This window comes from Pyrus communis, chromosome 5 (genome assembly GCF_963583255.1).
Source record: "Pyrus communis chromosome 5, drPyrComm1.1, whole genome shotgun sequence".
In the NCBI taxonomy this organism is placed as follows: Eukaryota; Viridiplantae; Streptophyta; class Magnoliopsida; order Rosales; family Rosaceae; genus Pyrus; species Pyrus communis.
This window is the reverse complement of record NC_084807.1, coordinates 9,912,624-9,938,134: the sequence shown is the minus strand read 5'-3', so window position 1 is coordinate 9,938,134 and position 25,511 is coordinate 9,912,624. Positions and strand designations below refer to the sequence as shown.

The 25,511-nt window shown below is 36.4% G+C and overlaps 1 protein-coding gene across 3 annotated transcripts; it reads left to right on the top strand.

The window, feature by feature from the left end:
- Positions 1 to 8,094: 8,094 nt before the first annotated feature.
- On the top strand, positions 8,095 to 25,466 carry LOC137734033 (uncharacterized). Of its 3 annotated transcripts, none has more exons than XM_068473279.1 (29): positions 8,095 to 8,305; positions 8,470 to 8,724; positions 8,817 to 8,977; positions 10,398 to 10,463; positions 11,318 to 11,435; positions 11,543 to 11,652; positions 11,752 to 11,847; positions 12,228 to 12,351; positions 13,252 to 13,319; positions 13,688 to 13,774; positions 14,256 to 14,408; positions 14,492 to 14,587; positions 14,764 to 14,823; positions 14,917 to 15,035; positions 15,158 to 15,245; positions 15,540 to 15,644; positions 15,720 to 15,821; positions 15,901 to 15,953; positions 16,067 to 16,130; positions 16,244 to 16,378; positions 16,621 to 16,733; positions 16,817 to 16,910; positions 17,281 to 17,500; positions 18,925 to 19,055; positions 19,558 to 19,704; positions 22,508 to 22,636; positions 23,770 to 23,868; positions 24,691 to 24,729; positions 24,913 to 25,466. In XM_068473279.1, exons 2-29 carry the CDS (start codon positions 8,484 to 8,486, stop codon positions 25,048 to 25,050), a joined length of 3,156 nt encoding a protein of 1,051 aa, XP_068329380.1. In that variant the 5' UTR covers positions 8,095 to 8,305; positions 8,470 to 8,483; the 3' UTR covers positions 25,051 to 25,466. The 3 variants fall into 3 exon arrangements, with proteins under 3 accessions (XP_068329380.1, XP_068329381.1, XP_068329379.1); XM_068473280.1 differs by having other exon boundaries at positions 15,717 to 15,821; positions 16,823 to 16,910; XM_068473278.1 differs by having other exon boundaries at positions 15,717 to 15,821.
- The last annotated feature ends 45 nt before the right edge of the window (positions 25,467 to 25,511 follow it).

Here is a 25,511-nt window from a genome sequence, read left to right as displayed (position 1 = left end):
GGGCTTTTGGTTTTCTATATATACCTATATATATGTTTTCCATTTTCCCATAAATTGTTTTAAATGGATTTATGTTTTAAGTGCCATGTCATGCTTGCATTTCATTTTAGTATATGCATTAGTATAAATATACATATTATTGCATGACGCTGCGGATGCCCAGGTAAGCTTCAGGTTAGTGCATATTGATGATAGTAATTGTAGTGTGTATGGTTATATTTAGATGCATTTAGTGCTTATTATCCTACACCCCGGTGTTAGTGCTCCCGCCCGTGGCCAGGGCACAGTCTTTCACGTGAAGTTCACCTCCCGCACTGCACGCTCACCTTGGATCCAAGTTTGGTGCACAGCCCTGTCGTACATACCACATTATGTGGTTCCGACTCGTAGGTGACCTGTGATTATTCACACAACCTTCACGTGATCGTAGCACTTGAGGGTACTTATTTACACCCAGCCCTGTTGTATAGAACATAATAGGTGGTTCCAACTCGTGTGCAGACATATTTAATAAGCTATAGGTTCAGTTGTACAAGTCACGTTAGGTGACTCCGGCTAGCATATCATTTTACATTGATTTATTTCATCTGGCTTACTTATTTTATTGTGAAGATACTTGACATGGCATATACTCAGTTTTCACTACTCTTGAGCATGATTTCTATATACGTATGTATTATTATTTTCTGGAAAATTATACGGGTTTTACGGCAAGAGGTTATAACGTTTTCAAAAGGGTTTATTAAAAAACTTTATTTTCAGGCTTACTCACCCTCGTTTTTGTGCCCCTCCAGGTTTTAGCTATTGAAAGTTTGTATCAACGAGGATTTGTGGCGAATCTTAGTATAGGTGGCTACCTCTGAGGGTATGATCCTTACCCACACTACTGTACTTTACTTATGCTCTGACATCGCGTGTGAAATGGGTTCACTCCCGCTCACAACACACTCTTGTCTTTAGGCACTTTTAGGTTTAAATTTATTCACATTTTCCACATCATTATACTTTATGGCTTCGTCACCTTTTAGGTGTCGGACAACACAGCTTGATTCGGAATCCTAGTGGACATTCCGGGTCGGGGTATGTCATTTAAAGTAACATAATCTTGTGGCTAATATGCATTTAATCCTCACAGTCCTCAAAATGAGGACTTTAGGAGAGCTGTTAATCTTGATAATGTCTCGACCTGGAGATCGAGCATTATTCAGATGGAATCCTAGTACATCAGTCAAACTACACCTAAAAGGTGTTGTGTCGTTTTAATGAGGATAAAGCGAAACCTTCGAGTACTCCTACGGTCGTTCGACCGCTAGATGCTAAATGAGATCCTTTTCATCCTAAGAATGATGAGGACAGAAGTTCCACCACTGTACACTTGCACATACAAGACTGCATGTGGTTGCAGGTAATCGAGAACTAATAAAAAATATCTTGCACCACTGTACACTTGCACATACAAGGATCCGATTCACAATACATTAGCAACAAATTATCCCACGAGAGACAGTTTTCTTTGCTTATTCTTTTTCTAATCAAATAAGGTCCTAGAAATCATCAACAATTGGTGAAGAAGAAAAATCACATGTACTAACATCCTTTGAAAGGGGGGGGTTTTGTATTGGCATAGTAATCAAAGAAGACTTGAAGTGTTTGACTTCCAACCCGATGGAATTTGTAAGATTAACAGTTACATTCTTATTATGATTCACTGCATAAGAGACTCGTCGACAAACCTTTAAATGGTTAACAATCCAAAAGAAACAAGGATAATACCTGAACAGTACCAAATTCTTCAGAACTTTCATCAAGTGAGGTCTCAACAAAATCAAATGATAGGCATTTAAGTGAAGGCGAAAGAGCCAACTCTTGCAATTGATTTGCAACTGTGCATCACAAAATCAAACTGACCAATCAAACAAGAATTACAATAAATATAAAGTAGTGGTAAGGGGTACTCCAAACAGGTTAAGATCCACTGCCAACATCTTACCATTACTTTCCAGTTGACGCAATGAAGTCAAGGATATTTGGAATATTTGAAAGAGAGACTCATCCCTGAAGGAGCACGCAACCCTCCGATGATGCGTTGAAGGCAACCCAGGATTAAGCTGAACATTTATCAAGTAGTGAAAAAACAAACAAATGTTAATCAAATACAAAATAAACAAGCACATGTTAATAGGCAAGTTAAAATTTCATTAAACGCAATGTAGTCTGCAAGTTAATTGTCTAAGTCTCCCTATGTTACATTCTTAATGGATTTGGTGTCATAAATTAGTCTTTAGAATTCCTAAGCATATTAATGCGGACCTTTCCAGATTCATGTACCAATTAAGCCTATAAAGGGGATAAATTGTAAGCTTTTGAATTCAGATTGTTAGTGAAACAGAAATTCTGGATTTCCGAGCTTGTGTGTGAGGCACAACAACCTTAGAGTGATTCCAAGGCACCTGTTATTGTAATGCTGAAGGCTGGTGTGATGCCGGAATTTTTCTAATTTCTCTATTGGAGTGGTTCCAGTACACCTTTGGTGAAATGCCAAAGGCCTGAGTGAAGTCCCTATCTCTTCTATTTCTCTATCCCTTCCTATTGTCCTACATTTTTTTAAAACGAGAGGCCCTTTCAAAGAAACAAACAAAAAAAGGTTTAATTCTTATAAAAATTGGAATGTTACAACTCCAAAATAATAGTGAAACTAATCAAATAACAATATGCCTATAGATGTTCGACCAAGGGCAAACTTTGAGTGCTTAAACTAGCCTCTATCAGTGTTCTTGAACAAAAAAATAAATTAATAAATATTCACACCGCACACTATCATATATCCATGTAACGATGCCCTGAAGAAACTTCAGGATGATACTGCGACAAGAAATAATGGAAACGGAGTGGAAATCTTATGTAACCAAAAAGTAACATCTCGTATTAATGATGAGATAAAGGGGCACAAATTAAAATCAAACCTGACTCATCTCAGACACAAGTTGGTTTAGTATCTTCAAACCAATGGCATAGTGATCAGATGTTTCCTGGTAAAACAAATTGTTTATGAGTTACTCATCTGAAAGATATAATGACGAAGAACATATAAAAAAATAAGTAACACAACCACTTAAATCACTCTGTAGTAACAGTTAAATCTACTCGTTATCTATATTCTCTGATTCGTCTACAGTTCTAAGAGAGCAATATTACAATGAAAATGGAGCACATGAACTTCAAGATGGTAAGATGGATATCGAGCAACATTAGAAAAATAAAAATGTAACAAAGGAAACGACCACATTAGTAAAGATGAGCTGGCACTCTATGTAGCAATACAGTTGATGGGGTCCAAACAATAGCCCGATTACTGGAGGACAAAAGTTGCCTATGTGCAATATAGGGCTTATAAAAAATACTAGTCTGACTCTTGTTGTATGTAAAAAAAAAAAAAAAAGTGCATGCAGCATCCCAGAAATTGAGTTTAGGTAAAAATAAGGAACATAATATGAAATTTTTAGATACTTACAGAAAAACAAGGCCTTGGATAGAGCTAAATAGTAAGAGATATACATGTACAAGAAGATAACCAATTAATATTTAATTCTTAAATTCCAAAATTATAGACCAAGGATCAGGTGGCCACAATGTGTTATATGCAATGCAATCATAGATACAACTAAGGTAATGTTGTAGAGCGATGCACCTTTCTACAAACCAGTTAGAGCAACTCCACCGGGAGCTTTTGCTCTGGGGACAAGCCCATGAACAGGGCTTGAAAGCCCATGAACAGGGCTTGAAAGCCCGACTGATTTGGTCCAGCGTGTGGTAGCCCGAGGGAAAGGCCTGGCACGAGTTGCCAGCCCGAGCCCGAAGTGGGTGTGACGTCAGGGCGACGTCAGCCGTTTGTTTTTATTTTTTTCTGTCAGGCACGTGGCTTTCAAGCGCGCATTAGGAGACATAAATTCAGAAATGGGGCTCGCGGCCCACTCAGAATTCTTACCGTTGGGGAGGCCACATGGCTTCCCCATGTTCGTTGGTTTCAACGGCTATATTTTATGGACCGTTGGATTTTCAAAGGTAAAAAAAAATTTAAAAACATAATTTAATTTCAGTCGTTGGATCTGAGATCAACGGTCCACATTATTAGGCTATGGAAATTTTAAAAAAAAAAAAGAAAAAACAATTTAAAATTCTGAAATGTTACAGTTGTGCCACGTGGCACAATCTGGAGTGTTGGAAATTCAAATTTTTTAATCCAACGGCAGAGATTAATTATGTGAATAAAAATTAAAAAAAATGTAAAAAATTATTATAAATCAGAAAAAAAAAATTAAAAAATTAAAAAAAATTGACTTTACTTTTCTATAAATACCTTCTCATTATCTTCTACCTTACACCACAATTTCATATTTTCTCAACTAGTTTCAACCACATTCCTATCTTTCTTTCAAAGTTTCAATCCAATTTTTTTTTTCCATCACCAATAATTGTCTTTTCGGATTTTATGACAAGTAGGGCAACAAGAACGATTAAAAATCTAATTTGAAATTACAAATAAAATTATTTTGTATTATTTTATAACTTTTCGGATAATGACACGTGGCACAACTAGAACGGTTAAAAATCTTATTTGAAATTACAAATAAAATTATTTTGTAATATTTTATAAATAAAAAAAACTAATATTTTATTGCCTATTGCCAGGGTTATTGAAGTACAACGGTGGAGATGCAAAAAGCGATTACTATTCATTAAGGGCAATTACCGTTCACCAGGTGGATTGAATAGTGAATAGCCTGGGGGGAGGGCTCCCACGCTGGAGTTGCTCTTATATAATCAACAATATGACCGGAAACAAATAAGGTATTGTAAGTAATCTCATTTCCTCTATACAGTGTTTTGGTTTTTAATAGAAAATAAAAATTATTTAAATCCCAAGCAATTACAAGCATGTTGTCCATTATAAACAAAATAGCGAATGTAATAAAGCTTTAACAATCCAATGACTACCACAGAATTTAGATAAAACTGCTTCTAAGTCCAAAAAAATAAAAAGAAAGAAAGGGGAAAGTAAGGAATTTATGAAATTCCAAAGAAGCTGAAGCCGAAGTAATGCAAGTTGCTGAGATTACCCAGCAAAGTTAGTCTTTGTTTCTACACTTACACCCGATTGACAATCTCTAGAAGGAGCTGGAATTTTGAGCCAGAGAGCGTACTCCCGTGTAAGTCCTATTTAGAAAAGCTGGTATGCGCTAGGGAATTTTCGCATCATGCATTTTCTGGTGGCAAGATTCTGGGGATTTTGTGAGATAAAGTTTCACTTTAGACCTTTTTAATGGTTATCGGTTTCTTTTGAGTCTTAGGATGTCCCGTTGTTCTTTATATATGAGAATAGGAAGGATGTTGTCAATTGAGATTCTGTTTAGCTTAGTTTCAATGTACTATGATTTTGTTTGTCTGGTCTCTGGTTGATAATGTTTTCTTGCAGTATTTTATTCAGTAGCCAGTTTGTTTACAGTCATCTTTACCTACTCGAAACTCTCTTGGTAATACTGCTTATAACGCAACAATAGTGAACTTCTAGGCAACAGTGACCTTTTTAGTGAACTTCTGAGCTCTATATTGTTGCTGTAGGACAATATTAGAAATAGAGAAGGTCGAATAGGTATTTTTCAAGAGATCCTCTTCGGTCAAAGTTTCATTACAAAACTTGAGAAGTGATCAAATTTGACAAACTTCAGAATTATATTTATTCATAGACTTAAAGTCTTGGAATCGCAAATGCTACCAGTTATGTATTGGTGATCAAAACGATTAGCTAAAGCGACCCGTAGTGCACGTGGATCCTCCTCAGCAAGGTATTCAGTTTGCAAGGCGTCATGGATATGTCTTCGGATGAAGATCATAGCGTTGACTTTTTCAGCTTCGCCAACAGGGTTGTCAGTCGCTTCTTCAATGGCAGGACACAAGTTCTTTGCAGTGAGGTTGAGCTTCACATTTTGAACCCACTTGAGGTAGTTCCTTCCAGAGACGTCCAAAGCGATGAAGTCGAGTTTATTCAAATTTGAACTGTTCCTATCACAAAATAGATGGACAAGATGTGGTTGGTGTAATGGAGAAAAATCAATCCATTCACATAAAATTAGAACATACAGGTTCTAATAGATATGTATTGGTTTAATTTTGCATGAAAAAACTTTGGGTTTTCATGGGTGATGTTTTTAAGTAAAAACTTCAGGTTTTCAAACAAGGCATGTTTTTTATGAAACTTCAAGTTTCAAAATAATTTATGAACTTTAGGTTCATATGTTCCTGTAGGCAAACACAAATATATACACAAAAATATGCAACAAAAATATGAACATAGAACTTCAGGTCTACAATTATAATTGAATTTAATTATTTGGACTTAGGATCAAAATTAAAGTGTGGGTGAAAAAAATATAAAACCCAATTTTTTTTTAAAGTTATTAAACAATCGAAGCTCAAGGCCCAAAACTAGGCCAAAGCCCACAGGTGGGCTGCACAATTTCGGTCCGTGTAGCCCAGGCCCAAAAATTGGGCTGGGGTGTCTCAGGTGCAGGCTGCAGGTCCACGGGGAGAAAAAAAAAGAGGTTTTATTTTTTATTTTTTATTTTTGATGGATCGGAGGAAACAGCTGAGCCTAAAAGATAGTGGCCCATATAGGGGTTCAAGCCCAAGGTAGCAAACGGGCTACCTTGAAAGAAAAAGTAGCCGGGCCCAAGGGAGGATGTGATCCAATGCGTCGCAGCGTTTGGGGACACCATAGCCTGTGCTGGTGTCTTTCGTGGGTTGAGCTAAAGGGTTTTAGGTCAATGCGGGTCAGCCCAAAAACAAGGAAAGCAGGCCGAGTAACAGAGCCTAATAGGGCTCGGGTTGGGTCTAAAGTCACCCCAGTCGTAGCTAGGTATGTTCGCCGGGGAAGAAAACTGGCGCCAACGCTTCAGGCGGCCGTGCTTTAGGACAGTGGTGCTCGAGGCGAGTATATGGGTCGTCAGAGACCTTGAAGATGAACGGAGATTGAAAGAATCTCAACCTTCTCATAAAACCCTAGAAATTCGAATCGGTTTTTTAGAAAAATCTAATGAGATTCAATCGAATCCCAATCAATTGATGTCGTGGACGAGCTTCAAGCTGTCAAACATAGTGACTTATGGTGTGACGATGGGCTACAGGCCAACCTGCGATGGTGGAGACACCGTGGAAGGCGTTGGGGTTTTTAGGTTTCAATCTGCAAACCATGGCTCCGGCTTGGGGACTCAGTGCTTGGCTTGTTGCGACCGTCCAAGCTTTAGGCTTGGTTCAAGGCACGAGGTCATGGGTTCGAAGAACCAAGACTGTGATTTCCGATTTATTTATTTATTTTTCTGTTTTTTTTTTTAATTCAATTCATATATAATTTAATTTGATGCATATGCAATTCAATAACTTTAATGCATGTACACATATTTGATGCAATTCATGGCAAATATCGAATTCACATAATTCAACAATTATGAATATAATGCATACACAATTTATGTGAAATCTAAAATTCAAAAAACGTAAAGTTGGGTCATGCATTATGGTGAATGTTTATGCTATCAGGGCTGCAAAATTATCAAGATAAAAACCGTTGTTTTGAAAGAACTTGCGTGATGATATGGATGAATTGGTTTGATGTGGAAAATTTCCTTGTCAAATTCCTAAGCGTAGCGGTAGAAGTGTGCTGATAACGTGTTATAACCTATTTTATCTGACAAGGTTAAAGGGGCCGGTGACAAGGGTAGAGAGATTGAGAGAGATGTGTTTGTATAATTGTAAGGGAATGTGTGTTTTATCCTTTCTACATAGTGCTTTTATTTATAGTAGTAAAACGAGAGAAGAAATTCCTTCATCTCCAAGGAATATAGGTTATAATAGGAAATGATAACTAGAATTAAATCTAATCTAAGATTTACACAATCACATTTAAATTAGAAAAGTTTACAACACATTGATATCGTTTTTGACGTTATTGGGGACGTGGACTTGGTAAATATATCCTTTATAAATTTTAGACAGATGTAAATTCGTTGCCTGCCGTGTCTAAAGTTAACGGGCCCGTCTTCTCTACAAAAAGAAATAAAAATACTCAGTCGTGCTCACTGCTCTGTGCTCTCTGCTCGCTCTGTCTGGCCATTGCACCAGAAATTCCAATCCCAAAGCCGCCAAACGAATTGAGGCCGTGAAGCATCGTTGGGCCGCAATCGGAGATCGAGTCGGCGGCAGTAGCTTCTGGCAACCTAGGTCGCGAAACGCCCGGGTCCTCTGTCGGAAGGTAAATCGACGAACCATGCAACTCGGGGAAATATATGATCGTGGTTGTCTGTGTCTGACATTTGAACATTTCAGTTGTGTTTTTAGTAAAGATTGCATTTTTGTTTTGTTGGGTTTAAGAGTGTCATCTGAGGTTTTGGTTTATTGGTGATTGATGAATCATAGGAGTTTTCGAAGAGATGGAGGGTTTAAGGCAACTGGAGGCGTTGTGTGAGAGGTTGTACAATTCACAGGACTCGGTCGAAAGGGCTCATGCCGAGAACACTCTCAAATGCTTTTCGGTGAACATAGAATACATTTCGCAGTGCCAGTACATTCTCGACAATGCCATGACTCCCTACGCGTTGATGCTGGCTAGTTCTAGCTTGTTGAAGCAAGTCACTGAGCAAAAACTTGCTCTGCAGCTTCGTCTCGACATCCGTAGGAATCTTCCTTTACTTGTATTCGTTTGGCGGGTTTGCTTTGTTGTTTGCATCTTATTGGAGTTGAACAATGTGGAATCTTTGTTGTAGGGAATTACCTTATTAACTATTTGGCCACTCGAGGACGCGAGTTGCAGCCATTCGTGACTGCCTCTTTAGTCCTACTCTTATGTCGACTCACCAAGTTTGGGTGGTTTGATGATGATCGATTCCGGGATGTGGTGAAACAGTCAATGAACTTCTTGAATCAGGTTATATGACTTTCTGTTTATAACTTGTAATGTCTTCGATCTTGAACTAATTTGTATGATACTATGGCACTGTTGTTGCGTTATAAGCAGTATTACCAAGAGAGTTTCGAGTAGGTAAAGATGACTGTAAACAAACTGGCTACTGAATAAAATACTGCAAGAAAACATTATCAACCAGAGACCAGACAAACAAAATCATAGTACATTGAAACTAAGCTAAACAGAATCTCAATTGACAACATCCTTCCTATTCTCATAGATAAAGAACAACGGGACATCCTAAGACTCAGAAGAAACCGATAACCATTAAAAAGGTCTAAAGTGAAACTTTATCTCACAAAATCCCCAGAATCTTGCCACCAGAAAATGCATGATGCGAAAATTCCCTAGCGCATACCAGCTTTTCTAAATAGGACTTACACGGGAGTACGCTCTCTGGCTCAAAATTCCAGCTCCTTCCTTCTGGTCTAGAGATTGTAAATCGGGTGTAAGTGTAGAGACAAAGACTAACTTTGCTGGGTTTTTTATTTTTTTGGACTTAGAAGCAGTTTTATCTAAATTCTGTGGTAGTCATTGGATTGTTAAAGCTTTATTACATTCGCTATTTTGTTTGTAATGGACAGCATGCTTGTAATTGCTTGGGATTTAAATAATTTTTATTTTCTATTAAAAACCAAAACACTGTATAGAGGAAATGAGATTACTTACAATACCTTATTTGTTTCCGGTCATATTGTTGATTATATAACTGGTTTATAGAAAGGTGCATCGCTCTACAACATTACCTTAGTTGTATCTATGATTGCATTGTATTTAACACATTGTGGCCACCTTATCCTTGGTCTATAATTCTGGAATTTAAGAATTAAATATTAATTGGTTATCTTCTTGTACATGTATATCTCTTACTATTTAGCTCTATCCAAGGCCTTGTTTTTCTGTAAGTATCTAAAAATTTCATCTTCTGTTCCTTATTTTTACCTAAACTCAATTTTTGGGATGTTGCATGCACTTTTTTTTTTTTTTACATACAACAAGAGTCAGACTAGTATTTTTTATAAGCCCTATATTGCACATAGGCAACTTTTGTCCTCCAGTAATCGGGCTATTGTTTGGACCCCATCAACTGTATTGCTACATAGAGTGCCAGCTCATCTTTACTAATGTGGTCATTTCCTTTGTTACATTTTTATTTTTCTAATGTTGCTCGATATCCATCTTACCATCTTGAAGTTCATGTGCTCCATTTTCGTTGTAATAATGCTCTCTTAGAACTGTAGAGGAATCAGAGTATATAGATAACGAGTAGATTTAACTGTTACTACAGAGTGATTTAAGTGGTTGTGTTACTTATTTTTTTATATGTTCTTCGTCATTATATCTTTCAGATGAGTAACTCATAAAAAATTTGTTTTACCAGGCAACATCTGATCACTATGCCATTGGTTTGAAGATACTAAACCAACTTGTGTCTGAGATGAGTCAGGTTTGATTTTAATTTGTGCCCCTTTATCTCATCATTATTACGAGATGTTACTTTTCGGTTACATAAGATTTCCACTCCGTTTCCATTATTTCTTGTTGCAATATCATCCTGAAGTTTCTTCAGGGCATCGTTACATGGATATATGATAGTGTACGGTGTGAATATTTATTAATTTATTTTTTTGTTCAAGAACACTGAGAGAGGCTAGTTTAAGCACTCAAAGTTTGCCCTTGGTCGAACATCTATAGGCATATTGTTATTTGATTAGTTTCACTATTGTTTTGGAGTTGTAACATTCCAATTTTTATAAAAATTAAACCTTTTTTTGTTTGTTTCTTTGAAAGGGCCTTTCCTTTTAAAAAATGTAGGACAATAGGAAGGGATAGAGAAATAGAAGAGATACGGACTTCACCCAGGCCTTTGGCATTTCACCAAAGGTGTACTGGAACCACTCCAATAGAGAAATTAGAAAAATTCCGGCATCACACCAGCCTTCAGCATTACAATAACAGGTGCCTTGGAATCACTCCAAGGTTGTTGTGCCTCACACACAAGCTCGGAAATCCAGAATTTCTGTTTCACTAACAATCTGAATTCAAAAGCTTACAATTTATCCCCTTTATAGGCTTAATTGGTACATGAATCTGGAAAGGTCCGCATTAATATGCTTAGGAATTCTAAAGACTAATTTATGACACCAAATCCATTAAAAATGTAACATAGGGAGACTTAGACAATTAACTTGCAGACTACATTGCGTTTAATGAAATTTTAACTTGGCTATTAACATGTGCTTGTTTATTTTGTATTTGATTAACATTTGTTTGTTTTTTCATTACTTGATAAATGTTCAGCTTAATCCTGGGTTGCCTTCAACGCATCATCGGAGGGTTGCGTGCTCCTTCAGGGATGAGTCTCTCTTTCAAATATTCCAAATATCCTTGACTTCTTTGCGTCAACTGGAAAGTAATGGTAAGATGTTGGCAGTGGATCTTAACCTGTTTGGATTACCCCTTACCACTACTTTATATTTATTGTAATTCTTGTTTGATTGGTCTGGTTGATTTTGTGATGCACAGTTGCAAATCAATTGCAAGAGTTGGCTCTTTCGCTTTCACTGAAATGCCTATCTTTTGATTTTGTTGGGACCTCACTTGATGAAAGTTCTGAAGAATTTGGTACTGTTCAGGTATTATCCTTGTTTCTTTTGGATTGTTAACCATTTAAAGGTCTGTCGACGAGTCTTATGCAGTGAATCATAATAAGAATGTAACTGTTAATCTTACAGATTCCATCGGGTTGGAAGTCAACATTGGAGGATCCTGCAACACTTCAAGTCTTCTTTGATTACTATGCCAATACAAAGCCCCCCCTTTCAAAGGAGGTTAGTACATGTGATTTTTCTTCTTCACCAATTGCTGATGATTTCTAGGACCTTATTTGATTAGAAAAAGAATAAGCAAAGAAAACTGTCTCTCGTGGGATAATTTATTGCTGATGTATTGTGAATCGGATCCTTGTCATAATGGCTAATTTATTGCTGGTGCAAGATATTTTTTATTAGTTCTTGATTACCTGCAACCACATGCAGTCTTGTATGTGCAAGCGTACAGTGGTGGAACTTCTGTCCTTTAATGTCTAAAACTTATCTTTGTTTGTTGGAGTAAAAAGTTTCTTTTCCTACCATTTGAAATTTTATTTGTTATTATTCATGATTTTTACTGTTTAACATCGTAATCGAGTTTTTACTGTTATTCTTTATAGGCACTGGAGTGCTTGGTGCGACTAGCTTCTGTTAGACGTTCTTTGTTTACGAGTGATCCTACCCGTTCAAAGTTTCTGTCTCATTTAATCACAGGAACCAAAGAAATCCTACAAACTGGGCAAGGTGCCGTTGGCTTAGCCCTTTTTCCTTTTGATTGTCATGCATCTTACTCTAATTGTGCTGAATGTGAAGTAGTTTGTTTATGTGATAGAAGTGTACAGCATTTGTGTATTTTTGATAGTTATTAACTTCCTAGATATTTTTCTCAATAACTTCCTAAATTTGATTGTTTCCCCTTCGTGCTTTTCTCACTCTTGCATAACAACTGTGGACAGATTCGTACCTGTCTATGCTGCACAGAATACGACTTGGAAATTAAATAAAATATATTAGAAAAGACATTAAAAAAATACAAGACATTAAAAAAGCATGCTGATTCCATCGTAAGTTCATACTTCACAACATAAAATAAATCAGAAAAGAGAAAGATTCATGTTCATCTTTCACCATATAGAAGAGAAGAGAGGAATGGCTTTAAAATAAACTTCTGAAAATTTAAACTTTGACTTCGCCTTGTTCTAAATTTTTAAACACCATCCCCAAAAGTTACAAAAACTTAATATCCCCTAGCTGTATCTTGACCATGTCCTATCGAGTATCGTTGCCGTTTCTCATAGTCTACAAAATAGGAAAAATCAACAATACTTTGCATATCCGCTACTTGTTAGACTGTATCGTGGGGGTATCGGTAGACCCTGGCCCAAATTTCTAGATTGTAGTAGTTATTTATTGGTTGGTCCTGTATCTATATTATACTTAAGGTAGATATTATCTGAATTTTAGGCACTTGTGAGTGCTAATACTTAATCAACAACAAACAACAAACAACAAATAATCGGCTATATGAAGCCTTATCCCACTACGTGCAAAAACTTAATCAACAGCCCTAAATTTATGTTTTACTAGTGTGTGTTTTCTTTTATCTGTTGGGTTTTTATAATGATTTGTTGAACTGGAAATCAGGTCTTGCTGATCATGATAATTACCATGAGTATTGTCGTCTTCTTGGACGATTCCGAGTGAATTATCAGGTAATCTTTCTTCTTTTTGGTAATTTTGACATCAGGCTTTTTCTTTAGTAAGACCTTAGAGTCTTTCATGGTATTTTGTGTCACTCGTCCAAATGAAGTGAGCTTAATGAATATTGCACGGATGTAAATTACTCCGTAAATATACCTACATTTTCATTTTGGATTTATATTTAGATGACATTGATTTGTACCTTGAAAAGATGAAACTTACGCCTTACGCATGTAGCTTTGATTATGACGTGAGATTTTACATAGATAGTTTGTACTTTCTTTGTGGTTATTATGAAATTTATTTTCTGGTATGTAATCTTTCCTTGAGTTGATCTAGTTTACTGGTTATGCTTACTGAACTTCTAAATTTGCCGCAGTTGTCAGAGCTTGTGACTGTGGAAGGCTATAGTGACTGGATACGTTTAGTAGCAGAATTCACGTTAAAGTCTTTGCACTCCTGGAAGGTTGAATGGCTTTCATAACTTTTTTCTAAGCGTTAGGAAAAGAATATTGTATACTATGCTGTCAAATGAAAACTCTTCCACGATAAGTCGGTCTCTACAGTCTCCTAAATCTTAGTTTTGTAGATTTATGGGTTTTGGCTTCATACCATGTGAGTCTTGATTGGGCTTGCAATCCCTTACCTTCTGTTTACATTAATCTTCATTTGGTTAGGTGCATCTAGTCATTTGTAGTTTTTAGTTGTAGTTACTCTTATCTTATAATTTCCAGTTGTCACTCCCACTGTTTCTCTAACACACAGACTATCTCTTTTGCTTTAGCTATACAGTCCAAATTGCATCCAACAACGAATAGTTGTCCTAATGACAGTGCCGTTATACATGAATGTCATCATCTATGGTACCTAATAGTGCTTGGTAGCTGGAACTAATTATGCGGGTTGAAAAATTACAACTTGCATTACTGAAACTGTCTTCTTTTCAGTGGGCCAGCAGCAGTGTATACTACCTTTTAGGACTTTGGTCTAGATTGGTGACATCTGTACCATACTTGAAAGGTGATGCACCCAGCATGCTCGATGAATTTGTACCTAAGATTACTGAAGGTTTCATCACATCAAGATTTAACTCCGTTCAGGTAAACACCAGAACTTTTACTGCCAGTACTGTAATTTTATGTTCAAATTTAAGAAAGTTCTATATCTTCTTACTATTTTACAGGATGGTTCGCTTGATGATCTTTCTGAAAACCCATTAGACAACGTTGAACTTCTTCAAGATCAGTTGGATTGTTTTACATACCTCTGTAGATTCCAGGTTCACCTCTTTATGTGCTTCTCTTTTTCAATCTGAGGAAGTTATGGTTTTCCAATTCGTCAAACAACTATTTTCTATTTGATAAAAATGCATTTAAAATACATATTTTGACTTAGACACGTGGAACTGATCTGAATTTGTTAGTTGCCTCTATGACCTTCTCTATTTTGTTGCAGTACGAAAGCAGTAGTTTGTATATAATAAGCATAGTGGAGCCTCTTTTGCAAGTCTACACGGTATGGGTATTTATAGTGATGGATGCCTCTTGGAAATTGAAAAGAAAAATTTCTGGACTTCATGTTTTTAACCAATTCTTCTGACTTGAACAGGAAAGAGCTCGAGTTCAGACCAGTGATACCAGTGACCTCTCTATTATTGAAGCAAAACTTGCTTGGATTGTTCACATAGTTGCTGCAATTCTCAAGATAAAACAATGTACTGGGTGCAGGTAAAGAAAACTAAACAACTTTCTTGACCAAAAAAACCTGCGTTTACCTCCTTTTCATTCATTTTGCATTTCCCTTCATTGCTACCATGGAAGATTTTTATTGTTTTATTTTTTCCTTGCAGTACTGAATCACAAGAAGTACTTGATGCAGAACTTTCAGCGCGCATCTTGCAATTAATAAATGTCACTGACAGTGGGGTACAGTGCCAGGTACAGCAGCAGGAATGACCTCTTTCTGAATATTAGATATATTAATCAAATACTTACCTTCTAAATCTAGATTTTTCTTATCTTTCTTTACCTAAAGTGTTACGGTTTTTGTCATGGTTTGATATAAATGAATGTGTGCACTTTAAAACTCTGCATTGGGCGTCAAGCACTTTGGTTAATATATTCAACCAAATTACTCGGTGTTAAGAGTGATATTCAACTTTAAGATTGCCTATTTATTTTTTTTCTTACTTTCAAAATTAATGAAAACTGTTCAACCCTGGCATTTGGCAGAGATATGGTGAAACAAGCAAGCAAAGACTTGATCGTGCAATTCTTACCTTTTTTCAACATTTTCGGAAGTCATATGTGGGTGATCAGGCCATGCATTCTTCGAGGGTAATTAAGCTTTTCCTGGCATTCTTTAAAGTTAAGTTAACATTCTTCTTGAGGCTTCTCCATTTGTTGCAGCAGTTATATGCCCGTCTTTCTGAGCTTCTTGGACTCCATGATCATCTTTTAATGTTAAATGTCATTGTTGGCAAGATTGCTACAAACCTGAAATGTTACACGGAGGTGAAATCCTTTTCATGCTTTACTCACACTAAATATATATGGATATCATTTTTGCATTTTAATTCTTGCCTATTTTCAGAACGAGGAGGTCATTGGTCACACCCTAAGTTTGTTCTTGGAGCTGGCATCTGGGTTAGTTCTTTTTCTTCTGTATATCTTTTGGGGCATTGGAGTGCTTGGTGGCTTAAGAGAGCCTAGCTTCCATTATCATATTTTGCTTATTGTAAGAGTAATTATTTTGGCAGATACATGAGTGGCAAGCTACTCTTGAAGTTGGATACTGTCAAATTTATACTTGCGAATCATACTGTAAATCCATATCTGAAATATCTTTCTTTTGCATTTACACTTTTGATTTGAATATCTTGAACAGAATCCTGTATCTCGGTTGAAAAGTTCTCACTTTGAATTTCTCTTTTCAGAGGGAGCATTTCCCTTTTCTCGAAGAGTATAGATGTTCTCGCAGCAGAACAACTTTCTATTACATAATTGGCTGGTTAATATTCATGGAAGACAGCCCTGTCAAATTTAGATCTTCCATGGCTCCACTTTTGCAAGTACTCTCTCTCTCTCTCTCTCTCTCTCTCTCTCTCTCTCTCTCTCTCTCTCTCTCTTCTTTCTCTCTCTCTCACACACATACAAACACAAACATGCAATAAAAAATGTTTCATATGTGCATGCTGCAGAATCTGCACAGATATTCCTGTGTGCTCTTTAAAATGCTTAACTACACACACTAGATACTGTCTACTTTGGTATTGTATGGATTGTTACTCTTGTACTATATGTGGTACTTCAGGTTTTTGTCAATCTGGAATCAACTCCTGATTCAATGTTTCGTACTGATGCTGTAAAGTATGGATTAATTGCGTTGACGAGAGACCTTAGAGGAATTGCCATGGCCACAAATAGGTAGGTGCTTTTTTCATTTTCTGTATCAAATTTCTAAGGCTTAACAATTTCTTATTCTTATGCTCTTCTTTGGATATCTTCAGTCGCAGAACTTATGGCTTTCTGTTTGATTGGTTGTATCCTGCACACATGCCACTTCTTTTGAAAGGCATCTTGCACTGGTCTGATACACCAGAGGTAAAGGATAACTGCTTCCTTTGTTGAAAAACCAAGGATACGTGCTTAAGCAAACAAAGCATAATCCAAAATTTCATACTTCGAAATTGAACTTTTTTACTAGTTGGAGAATTCTACATTTCAGAAGGCTTTTAAAATAAATAAATGAAAAAGTCTTTTGAAACATAAGTCTGTGTTTCTTGTTTGCACTATAGTTTTTAGCTATAAGAGATCAGGTAGGGTTAGATAATATTTCTTGATTGTTTTGAGCATTTTAGAATACAATGGAAACAGGAAGCAGATTTCTCTCGGCTACATTTGATTCCTTTCTTACTTCTTGCAAAGTTAATTGTGTTATGTTTTCTCAATATTTGCCCAATTAATGCTGCAGGTGACCACCCCTTTGTTGAAATTCATGGCTGAGTTTGCATTGAACAAAGCCCAACGCTTGACTTTTGATTCATCTTCTCCTAATGGAATACTTCTTTTTCGAGAAGTCAGTAAACTGATTGTTGCATATGGGTCAAGAATTTTGTCTCTTCCAAATGTTGCTGATATATATGGCTTCAAATACAAGGGAATTTGGATTTCTTTAACTATTCTTACAAGGGGTGAGTCCAAACTTCTTGTTTCTTGCAACAGTAATCACTTTGTTGGATCATCAATTGCATGGTTATTCACTAGGTATACTTGTATCTCTATTCAGTTCTGAATAGTAAGCTACTTTTTCGAGAATGTTTTATCAGTTTTGTATGACAGTTATCACTCTGTTTATACTGCACTTCTTGCATGTATATTCTTGAACATCTGATGTATAGCTGTGGGTTTTTTCTTTATTGTTCACTTTGGTTGGAAAAAAAATTATACTGCACCCAAATGGTGTAATCTGTAGTCTGCAGATAGTTAGAATCACATTTCTGGGTGCAGGATAAGCAGTAAAACAACCTAGACCTAATGAAGGAAAGTCTATCAAGAGCATGAATAAATCGTAATTTATTAGTTGGCTAATGGACTGTTTAACTTTTTTTGGTAATCCTTCAACTGTTTACAAACTTGGTGTTGCAAACTTGTCAATCTCAAGTTGTGAGTCTTGTGACTAATGTGGGTACACAGTGAAGGTTGTTTATGGTTTGTTGGTTTAGAACGGTGGTCAGTGTGACTAAACAATAAGATGTTTATGCTTAAAAAAAGTTAAAACTTTTGGCTCTTGAAAGGATTAATAGAATCATGTAAGGTTTTAGCGTTTGGATTGAATTTAGTGCAAAGTGTAGCAGCTGTTTGGTATGCTTGGTGGTGAGAGTATTAATTCCACATTGGGCAAAGAAGGGACATTGAATGTGCTTATAAGTAATTGGGCGACTCCCCATTTTGCCAATTGGTTTTATGGTGAACCTCGACTTTCTTCATGGTAATGGGCTACTCCTCATATTGCCAATTGGTTTTATGGTGCCTCAACTTTCTTCACTTGGATCCAATTTTTGTTTTTTATGAAACTAATGAAGTAATGTACTATTTAGCTTCATTAATCATTTTCTGAAAACAAAAAATTGGATACCATAAGGATTCCAAACAGCCCCTTAAAGATGCTGAACATGTATTATTGATTAAAATATTAGAGGAAACCCATCAATTTTCTTAGTTCAACAGCCAAGCTCAAAGTGAATGAATTGGAATACTAAAAGGAAGCTGATGTTTATCTTGTGTTTTTCAATTGCCTTTTTTTTTTTTTTTTTTTTTTTTTTTTTTTTGTTTTGTTTTGGTCTGTGTTTTAGAAGAACATCTCAAGTTGTTTTTTCTTTTCCTTATACTGTTCATCCCAAATTGAAAACATCAGACAAAAGAATAAAGTTCTTTTGCAAAGTTGTACTTTCAATTCATTTTTTGACTCTACCACAGCATTGTTGGTACTAGTTTTTAAATATCAATCCTGTAGTGGCTCTTCCCCTGCTTTCCCTATTGAACTAAAAATAAATAAATAGCTCCTTGTACAAATGTTATGTTATGAGCTGACTTTAGGATGTTTTCCAACTGATAGCTCTTGCTGGAAACTATGTCAACTTTGGGGTTTTTGAGCTATATGGTGATAGAGCGCTTGCTGATGCACTTGATATTGCACTGAAGATGACATTATCAATTCCTTTGGCTGATGTATTGGCATTCCGGAAGGTACATTTACTCATGCTTGTTAGTCTTTGCATCTATTAGTTTTGAGTATAGGTTGGAGTTGTTTGATATGATTTCGGTGGAGAATGCAGGTGAATGTATGGAGCAAAAACTTGAAATTGAAAACAACTTCTTCTTTTTATTTTTAATTTTTTTTTATTGGTAGTTTTCATTTTTATGCACTATTCCATATCGGTGCTTTTAGAGGCTAAAAACTGTTTTTCTTTTCAATTTCTAAGAAACAATGGGAAGTGAGAAAACGTGTGGCTCTGAACATTGAGTGTGCAATTTATGAAGTCTGAAATTTATGCTATCCTATTTTTTAGTTTGTCCCTGCTAAAAATTCTGTCATGCTGATGCTTTTTAACGCTTAAAAATCTTACTCTGTTTACTTGATTAAAATAAATTGCAGATATAAAACTCTTTAATTTTATCTTTCTTTAAGTTTTTCCTCTTGCCTAAAATTTGGAAGGTGTTCTTTATTTGGATTTCTTACCCTTTGCAGTTGTCAAAGGCCTATTTTGCATTCTTGGAGGTTTTATTCAACAGCCATATAGTTTATATACTGAATCTGGATACCAGTACTTTTCTGCATATAGTTGGATCCCTTGAATCTGGAATTAAAGGTCTAGATACGGGTATTGCATCACAGGTATGTGTTAGGTCTCTATTTTATAACAAAATCAATTCTATCATCATCCGCATGTCTCAAATTTAAGGCTTCACTTTCAAAGAACAACTTGTTACTGAGCTTCTTTTACATTTGTTTTCCTCTATTCAGTTCAGAACTAGAAGGCCAGATAGAAAAATGTGTCCAAGCAAAAGTAAAACTAACCTGAAATTTATAAATCATCTTGTGCTATCGAGGACGCAAGTCATGATTTGGAATAAACTTAAAACCTTACGTTGCCTGCATTTGTACTCCCTCAAGAGTAATTTCTTACCCATACCTTATCAGTCTTCGGAAACTTTCAATATGTTACCGTGAGGTAGTGGAAAAGCCCCAAATGATCAACAGTTGGCCATTGCTAAGTGCCAAGTGTTAAACTTCCAAACATTGAACGTTGTAGGAGTTTTATAGAAGACGACAACAACACCAACAACAAAGCCTTATCCCACTAAGTAGGGTTGGTTGTATGAATCCTAAAGCGCCACTGCGCTCGGTTTTGTGCCAAGTCTTCCGTTAGCTCCAAGCACTCCATGTCTTTTCTTAGATTCTCTCTCCAAGTCTTCCTAGGTCCTCTTTTACCTTCTTGCCCTGAGCCCCTGTCTTATAATCGCATCTTCTAACTCAAACATCTATAGGTCTTCGGTTCACATGTCCAAACCACATAAACCGATTTTCTCTCATCTTATCTTCAATTGCGGCCACTCCCATTTTATCTTAGTCCTATCTTTTCTCATGTGCCCACACATCCAATGATGTATTCTCATCTCTGCTACACTCATTTTTTGCATGTATTGATGCTTGACTGCCCAACATTGTGTGCCATAAAACATTGCTGGCCTTATTGTCGTCCTATAAAATTTTTCCTTGAGCTTTAGTGGCACACGTCGATCGCACAACACACCTAATTACTCTTCCACTTCATTCATCGAACTTGTGTTCTATGTTTGAGATCTTCATCCAATTCTTCGTTCTTTTGCAAGATAGATCTAAGATAACGAAAGTGCTCACTTTTTGGTACTTTCTGATCTCCAATCCTCACCCCTATCTCATTTGGACCCCCATTCCCACTAAACTTGCACTCCATGTCTTTGACCTACTTAGGCGAAGAGTTTTAGATTCGAACACTTCCTACCAAAGGTTAAGCTTCGCATTACTGCCTCCCGTGTTTCATTTGTCAACATTATATCATTTGCAAAAAGCATACCCCAAGGGATCATCTTGTATATGTCTGTTAACTCATCCAATACCAATGCAAAAAGATAAGGGCTTAAAGCTGAGCCTTGGTGTAACCCAATGGTTATGGGAAAGCTTTTAGTTTGTCCTTCATAAGTTTTTACTGCAGTCCTTGCTCCATCGTACATATCCTTTATTTCATGGATATATGCTATTCGTAGTCCTTCCTTATCTACATCCTCCAAAACTTCTCTTAGGACTCTTCATATGTTTTTTTTCGAAATTTATGGTCTTATAAAAGACCATATGCAAATCTTTTTGCCTATCTCTATATCATTGATCTTGGTAAGAGATAGATTGCCTACACAGTCGAGCGCCCTAGCATGAACCCGTATTGATTGTATGAGACTCGTGTCTCTTGCCTCAGTCTATGCTCAATTACTCTCCCCCAAAGTTTCATTGTATGACTGATTAACTTGATACCATGTAGTTCATGCAGTTTTGTATATTGCCCTTATTCTTGTAGATAGGCACCAATGTGCTTTTTCTCCTCTCATTTGACATCTTCGTTTTCAAAATCTTACTGAAAAGGATTGTGAGCAATGCCATACCCCTCTCCCAGGACCTTGCACACCTCGAATGGTATATCATCAGGACCCACTGCTTTTGTTTGTTTCATCTTTTTCAAAGTTACAACTTCCTCCATTACCGAAAAAAAAAAAAAAGTTACAACTTCCTCTTTCCTGATTCGGCGGTAGGAGTAATTTATACACTCTTCCGAGTTACTCAAGTCACTAAAGAAGTACTCCTTTCCTGTCCTTCATTGAAAAGATTATGAAAATAAGCTCTCCATTTGTTTTTTACCACGTTCTCCGTAGCTAGAACATTTCCATTCTCATCTTTGATGTACCGTACTTGATTCAAGTCTCTTGTCTTCCTTTCCCTTCTCTAGTCAGTTTATAGATATCCAACTGTCCTCCTTTAGTCTCTAATCGCTTATACATACCGTCAAAAGCCACTAACTTCGCTTCTCTCACTGCTTTCTTTGCCTCTTTTTTCGCTATTTTATATCTTTCACAGTTTTCATTAGTTCTATACAAGGCTTTACAGCATTCCTTTCTAGCCTTAACATTTTCTTGTACCTCCTCCTTCCACCACCAAAATTCCTTTCGAGGTGGAGCAAAGCCCTTGGACTCTCCTAATACCCCTTTTACAACTTTTCGGATACAACTAGTCATGGAATCCCACATTTGGCTAGCATTCCCCTCTGTATCCCAAATGTATTGGGCGAGTACTTTCTCTTTGAAAGTGACTTGTTTTCCCCTTTTAGATTCCACCATCTAGTTCTTGGACATTTCAAGGTCTTGTTCTTTCTTCTATCTCTTTTGATATGTGCATCCATCACCAACATGCGATGATGGTTAGCCAGGCTCTCTCCCAATACAATTGTGCAATTTACAAGCTACACAAATGTTAAAAATTTTGGAAAAAGTTATTGCACTGGAGAAGTTTTTTGACGACATGATCCTGTGTTACCAACTAGCACCAGTTTTTTTGTCTGCATTTGCCAATTTAATTTTACATTTTTTTCACTATTCACCTTTTGCTCCAGTGTGCATCTGCGGTTGAAAATTTGGCTGCTTTCTACTTCAACAACATAACCATGGGTGAGGCACCCACATCACCTACTGCGGTCAATCTTGCTCGTCACATTTCAGACTGCCCCAACTTGTTTCCAGAAGTAAGGATGTTTATGCTGTATTACTTTTTTGTTATTTGTCCTAGACTCTTTGTTAAGATGTGCATTTCTTATGGTTGAGTAATTATATTTTTGTTAAATATTAACATGGTTGTAACCTGAAAAAATATGGGCTCGTTTGGAAGTGCATTTAAAGAATTGAAAGAGCTTTTAGAAAAAAATGTTTATGGGTTCCAAAAGCACTTTGAAGTGCTTCCTGCAAGAAGCACCAGTTATGTGCTTCTTGCAAGAGGCACTTCAAGTGCTTCTCCAGGACAAACTTGCATTTTTATTAAGGATTGTTTTCAAAAGAATTTCTCTAAAAGTGCTTTCAGTAATTTAAAAGCACTTCCCAAACGAGCCCTAAATTAAATTATGTTATGGGTTATCTGTGTAATGTTTGTTTACTGTTGTTCCATTGTAAATCAGACTCAGCTCTAAAAACCGTCAAGATCTATCTTCTGTGACGTTAACATATTGAAGATGCATGGGTTTTTGTTCACCAAAAAAGAAAACAATGTAGCTCTATTAGTATTTAGTTTTCTTTTTCAGTCAGCTATATAAGGTGACACTTCAGAACCTTGTTGGTGATTATCAGTAAACAATAAAACTGAAACTATGACAAGTGTGATGTACTCATAGTTTAATGGCATTGAACTCCTAGTCACATAATAACCTGCGGAAATCCATAAGCCTAACCGGATTGTAAACATGTGTTGTGCATTGTTTTAGTTCAACTAGTCCCATGCTTGGACTTGGAAGCGAGAGGTCTTAGGTTTGAATCTCGTGGATGGCGAGTTTGATGCCAATTTTTCCCCCACCGCTTGGTGTAAATACATTGTTGTATTAAGAAAAAGTGTGCCTGACCCTTGGGAGGATTAGGTATAGATTTATATATGCTCTTCGGGACTTTGGTTTTGGTTCGCTTGAAGATATGTAAAGCTATTGAGAAAAAAAAGTTTATATGTTTACGTGTCAAATTTATGCATGAAATCATTCTCCATGCATGCAAGGTGAATTGAATTTGCTTATGCTTTCTTTATGTTGCCAAACTCTGATAATATTTTGTGGTTATTCTCCATAGTTACTAAACTGTTTTGGTTAGGTGACTAATCTGAGTTATTTTATATGTAAAGGTACTGAAGACACTGTTTGAGATTGTTTTATTCGAGGAAAGTAACAACCAGTGGAATTTTAGCAGACCAATGCTAAGCTTGATACTTATTAATGAGCAGGTAGTATTTTATTTGAGTGCATGTATATTGTAACTGGTTCAAGTCTTTTCTTTAGCCATATACACAACATGTTCGTCTGCAACATCGTTTTTTAAATGCCTCTTATTAATCAGTTCCACGGTCCACCTTCACATGATTACGCTATATATTTCCTGTTCAGTCTGTACGCATGTGTTTGTGTTACTGCTTCCTGAAGCCATTTCTGTTTTAAATCATCTTACCTGCAGGAAAAGTAAACACATTCTTTATGCTTATCCCCTCTGCCAATTTTAAAAGTAAATTTTCATTTTTCTTTATGGTTTTTAGTTTTTAGCTTATATCTTTTAGAAAATATGGAAACAATGCAGCTGTCTCTCTATTTCTCTAACCGTAAATCTTGGTTACTGTTTGTCCTTTACATGTTTGACATTAGAATATTGTAAGTTTGCATCCTGTCTTAACAGTATACCGTCCTTTACTCTCGTTTGTGTTTCAATACAGAAGCTGCATCTTTGAATTCAGTGCTTTACGTCTTTTGTTCAACTCATTGTGGTCGGCCAACTTGTTTTTTCCTTCTTTTATCAGCGTCTTCAATTTAGCTGACAATACAAATTACTTGGGTTGTGTTTTATACCGCTTTTTATTTTTATGAGAGAGAGAGAAATAAGTGAGGTAGAGAGAAGGGAGAGTGGATAGAAACAAACCTTTAAAACTTACTGAACCATTGGATTTCTTTGCTAAAAGTTTCAAGCTTGCATTTGCTGGAAGGGAATTCTTTAATCGTCTTAAAATTTTTCACTTCTGATGGCTGTATTTGACTGAAAGATGGTATCTGACTTGCAGATATTCTCCGATTTGAAAGTTCATATCTTGGCTTCACAGGTTAGTTGTGCCTTCCATTCTTGGTTGTTTGAGTTATATAATTGAATAATAAAAGACTAAGCTAATATGATGAGTCAAACCTTAACTTTTGTGTTTGAGCAACGCTGAATTAATTGTTTAGCTGTTTTAAATTGTTACTGTCACGAGTACATGTACTTGACACTTTTTGATATTGGCCTGCAGCAAGCGGATCAACATCAACGGCTTTCCGAGTGTTTTGACAAGCTTATGGTGGATGTTACTAGAAGCTTGGATACAAAGAACAGAGACAAGTTCACCCAAAACTTGACAGTATTCAGGCGTGATTTTCGCTTGAAGTAACCATGAATTGTACGTCCAGAAGATTTTAGAAGAATATTTTGCTGCATACTTGTAGCTGTAAAAAAAAAAGGATACTCTACTGGGAAAAAAAAGGGAGCTAAGTTTGTGAAGTTCTCGGGCTGGTGTAACGGGAAGGTGCATTGGACTTGTTTTGGTGGTGGCGGTATCGTTATCGCTGTGTACTTGAAGAGGAACGTTAGCGAGGTTTGCTTTTCTGGTGGTTTGTAGCACAGATAGTTGTGGGGTTTGACATGTAGAAAATGGCCACTTCTAATATTAGTAGTAAACCAATTCTTTTAGAAGAAAAAAGGGTGTACATTCTCTCGTGTCTATGTTGTAAGTTGATCTCCTGTACATTAACCTTTACATATTCTTTGTATTTGTTGATAATAAGAAAGAAAAAGAGGTTTAAAGGATTGTTCTCGTCTCTTGGCTTTCGTTTTACTTTCTCGGCTCTCTTC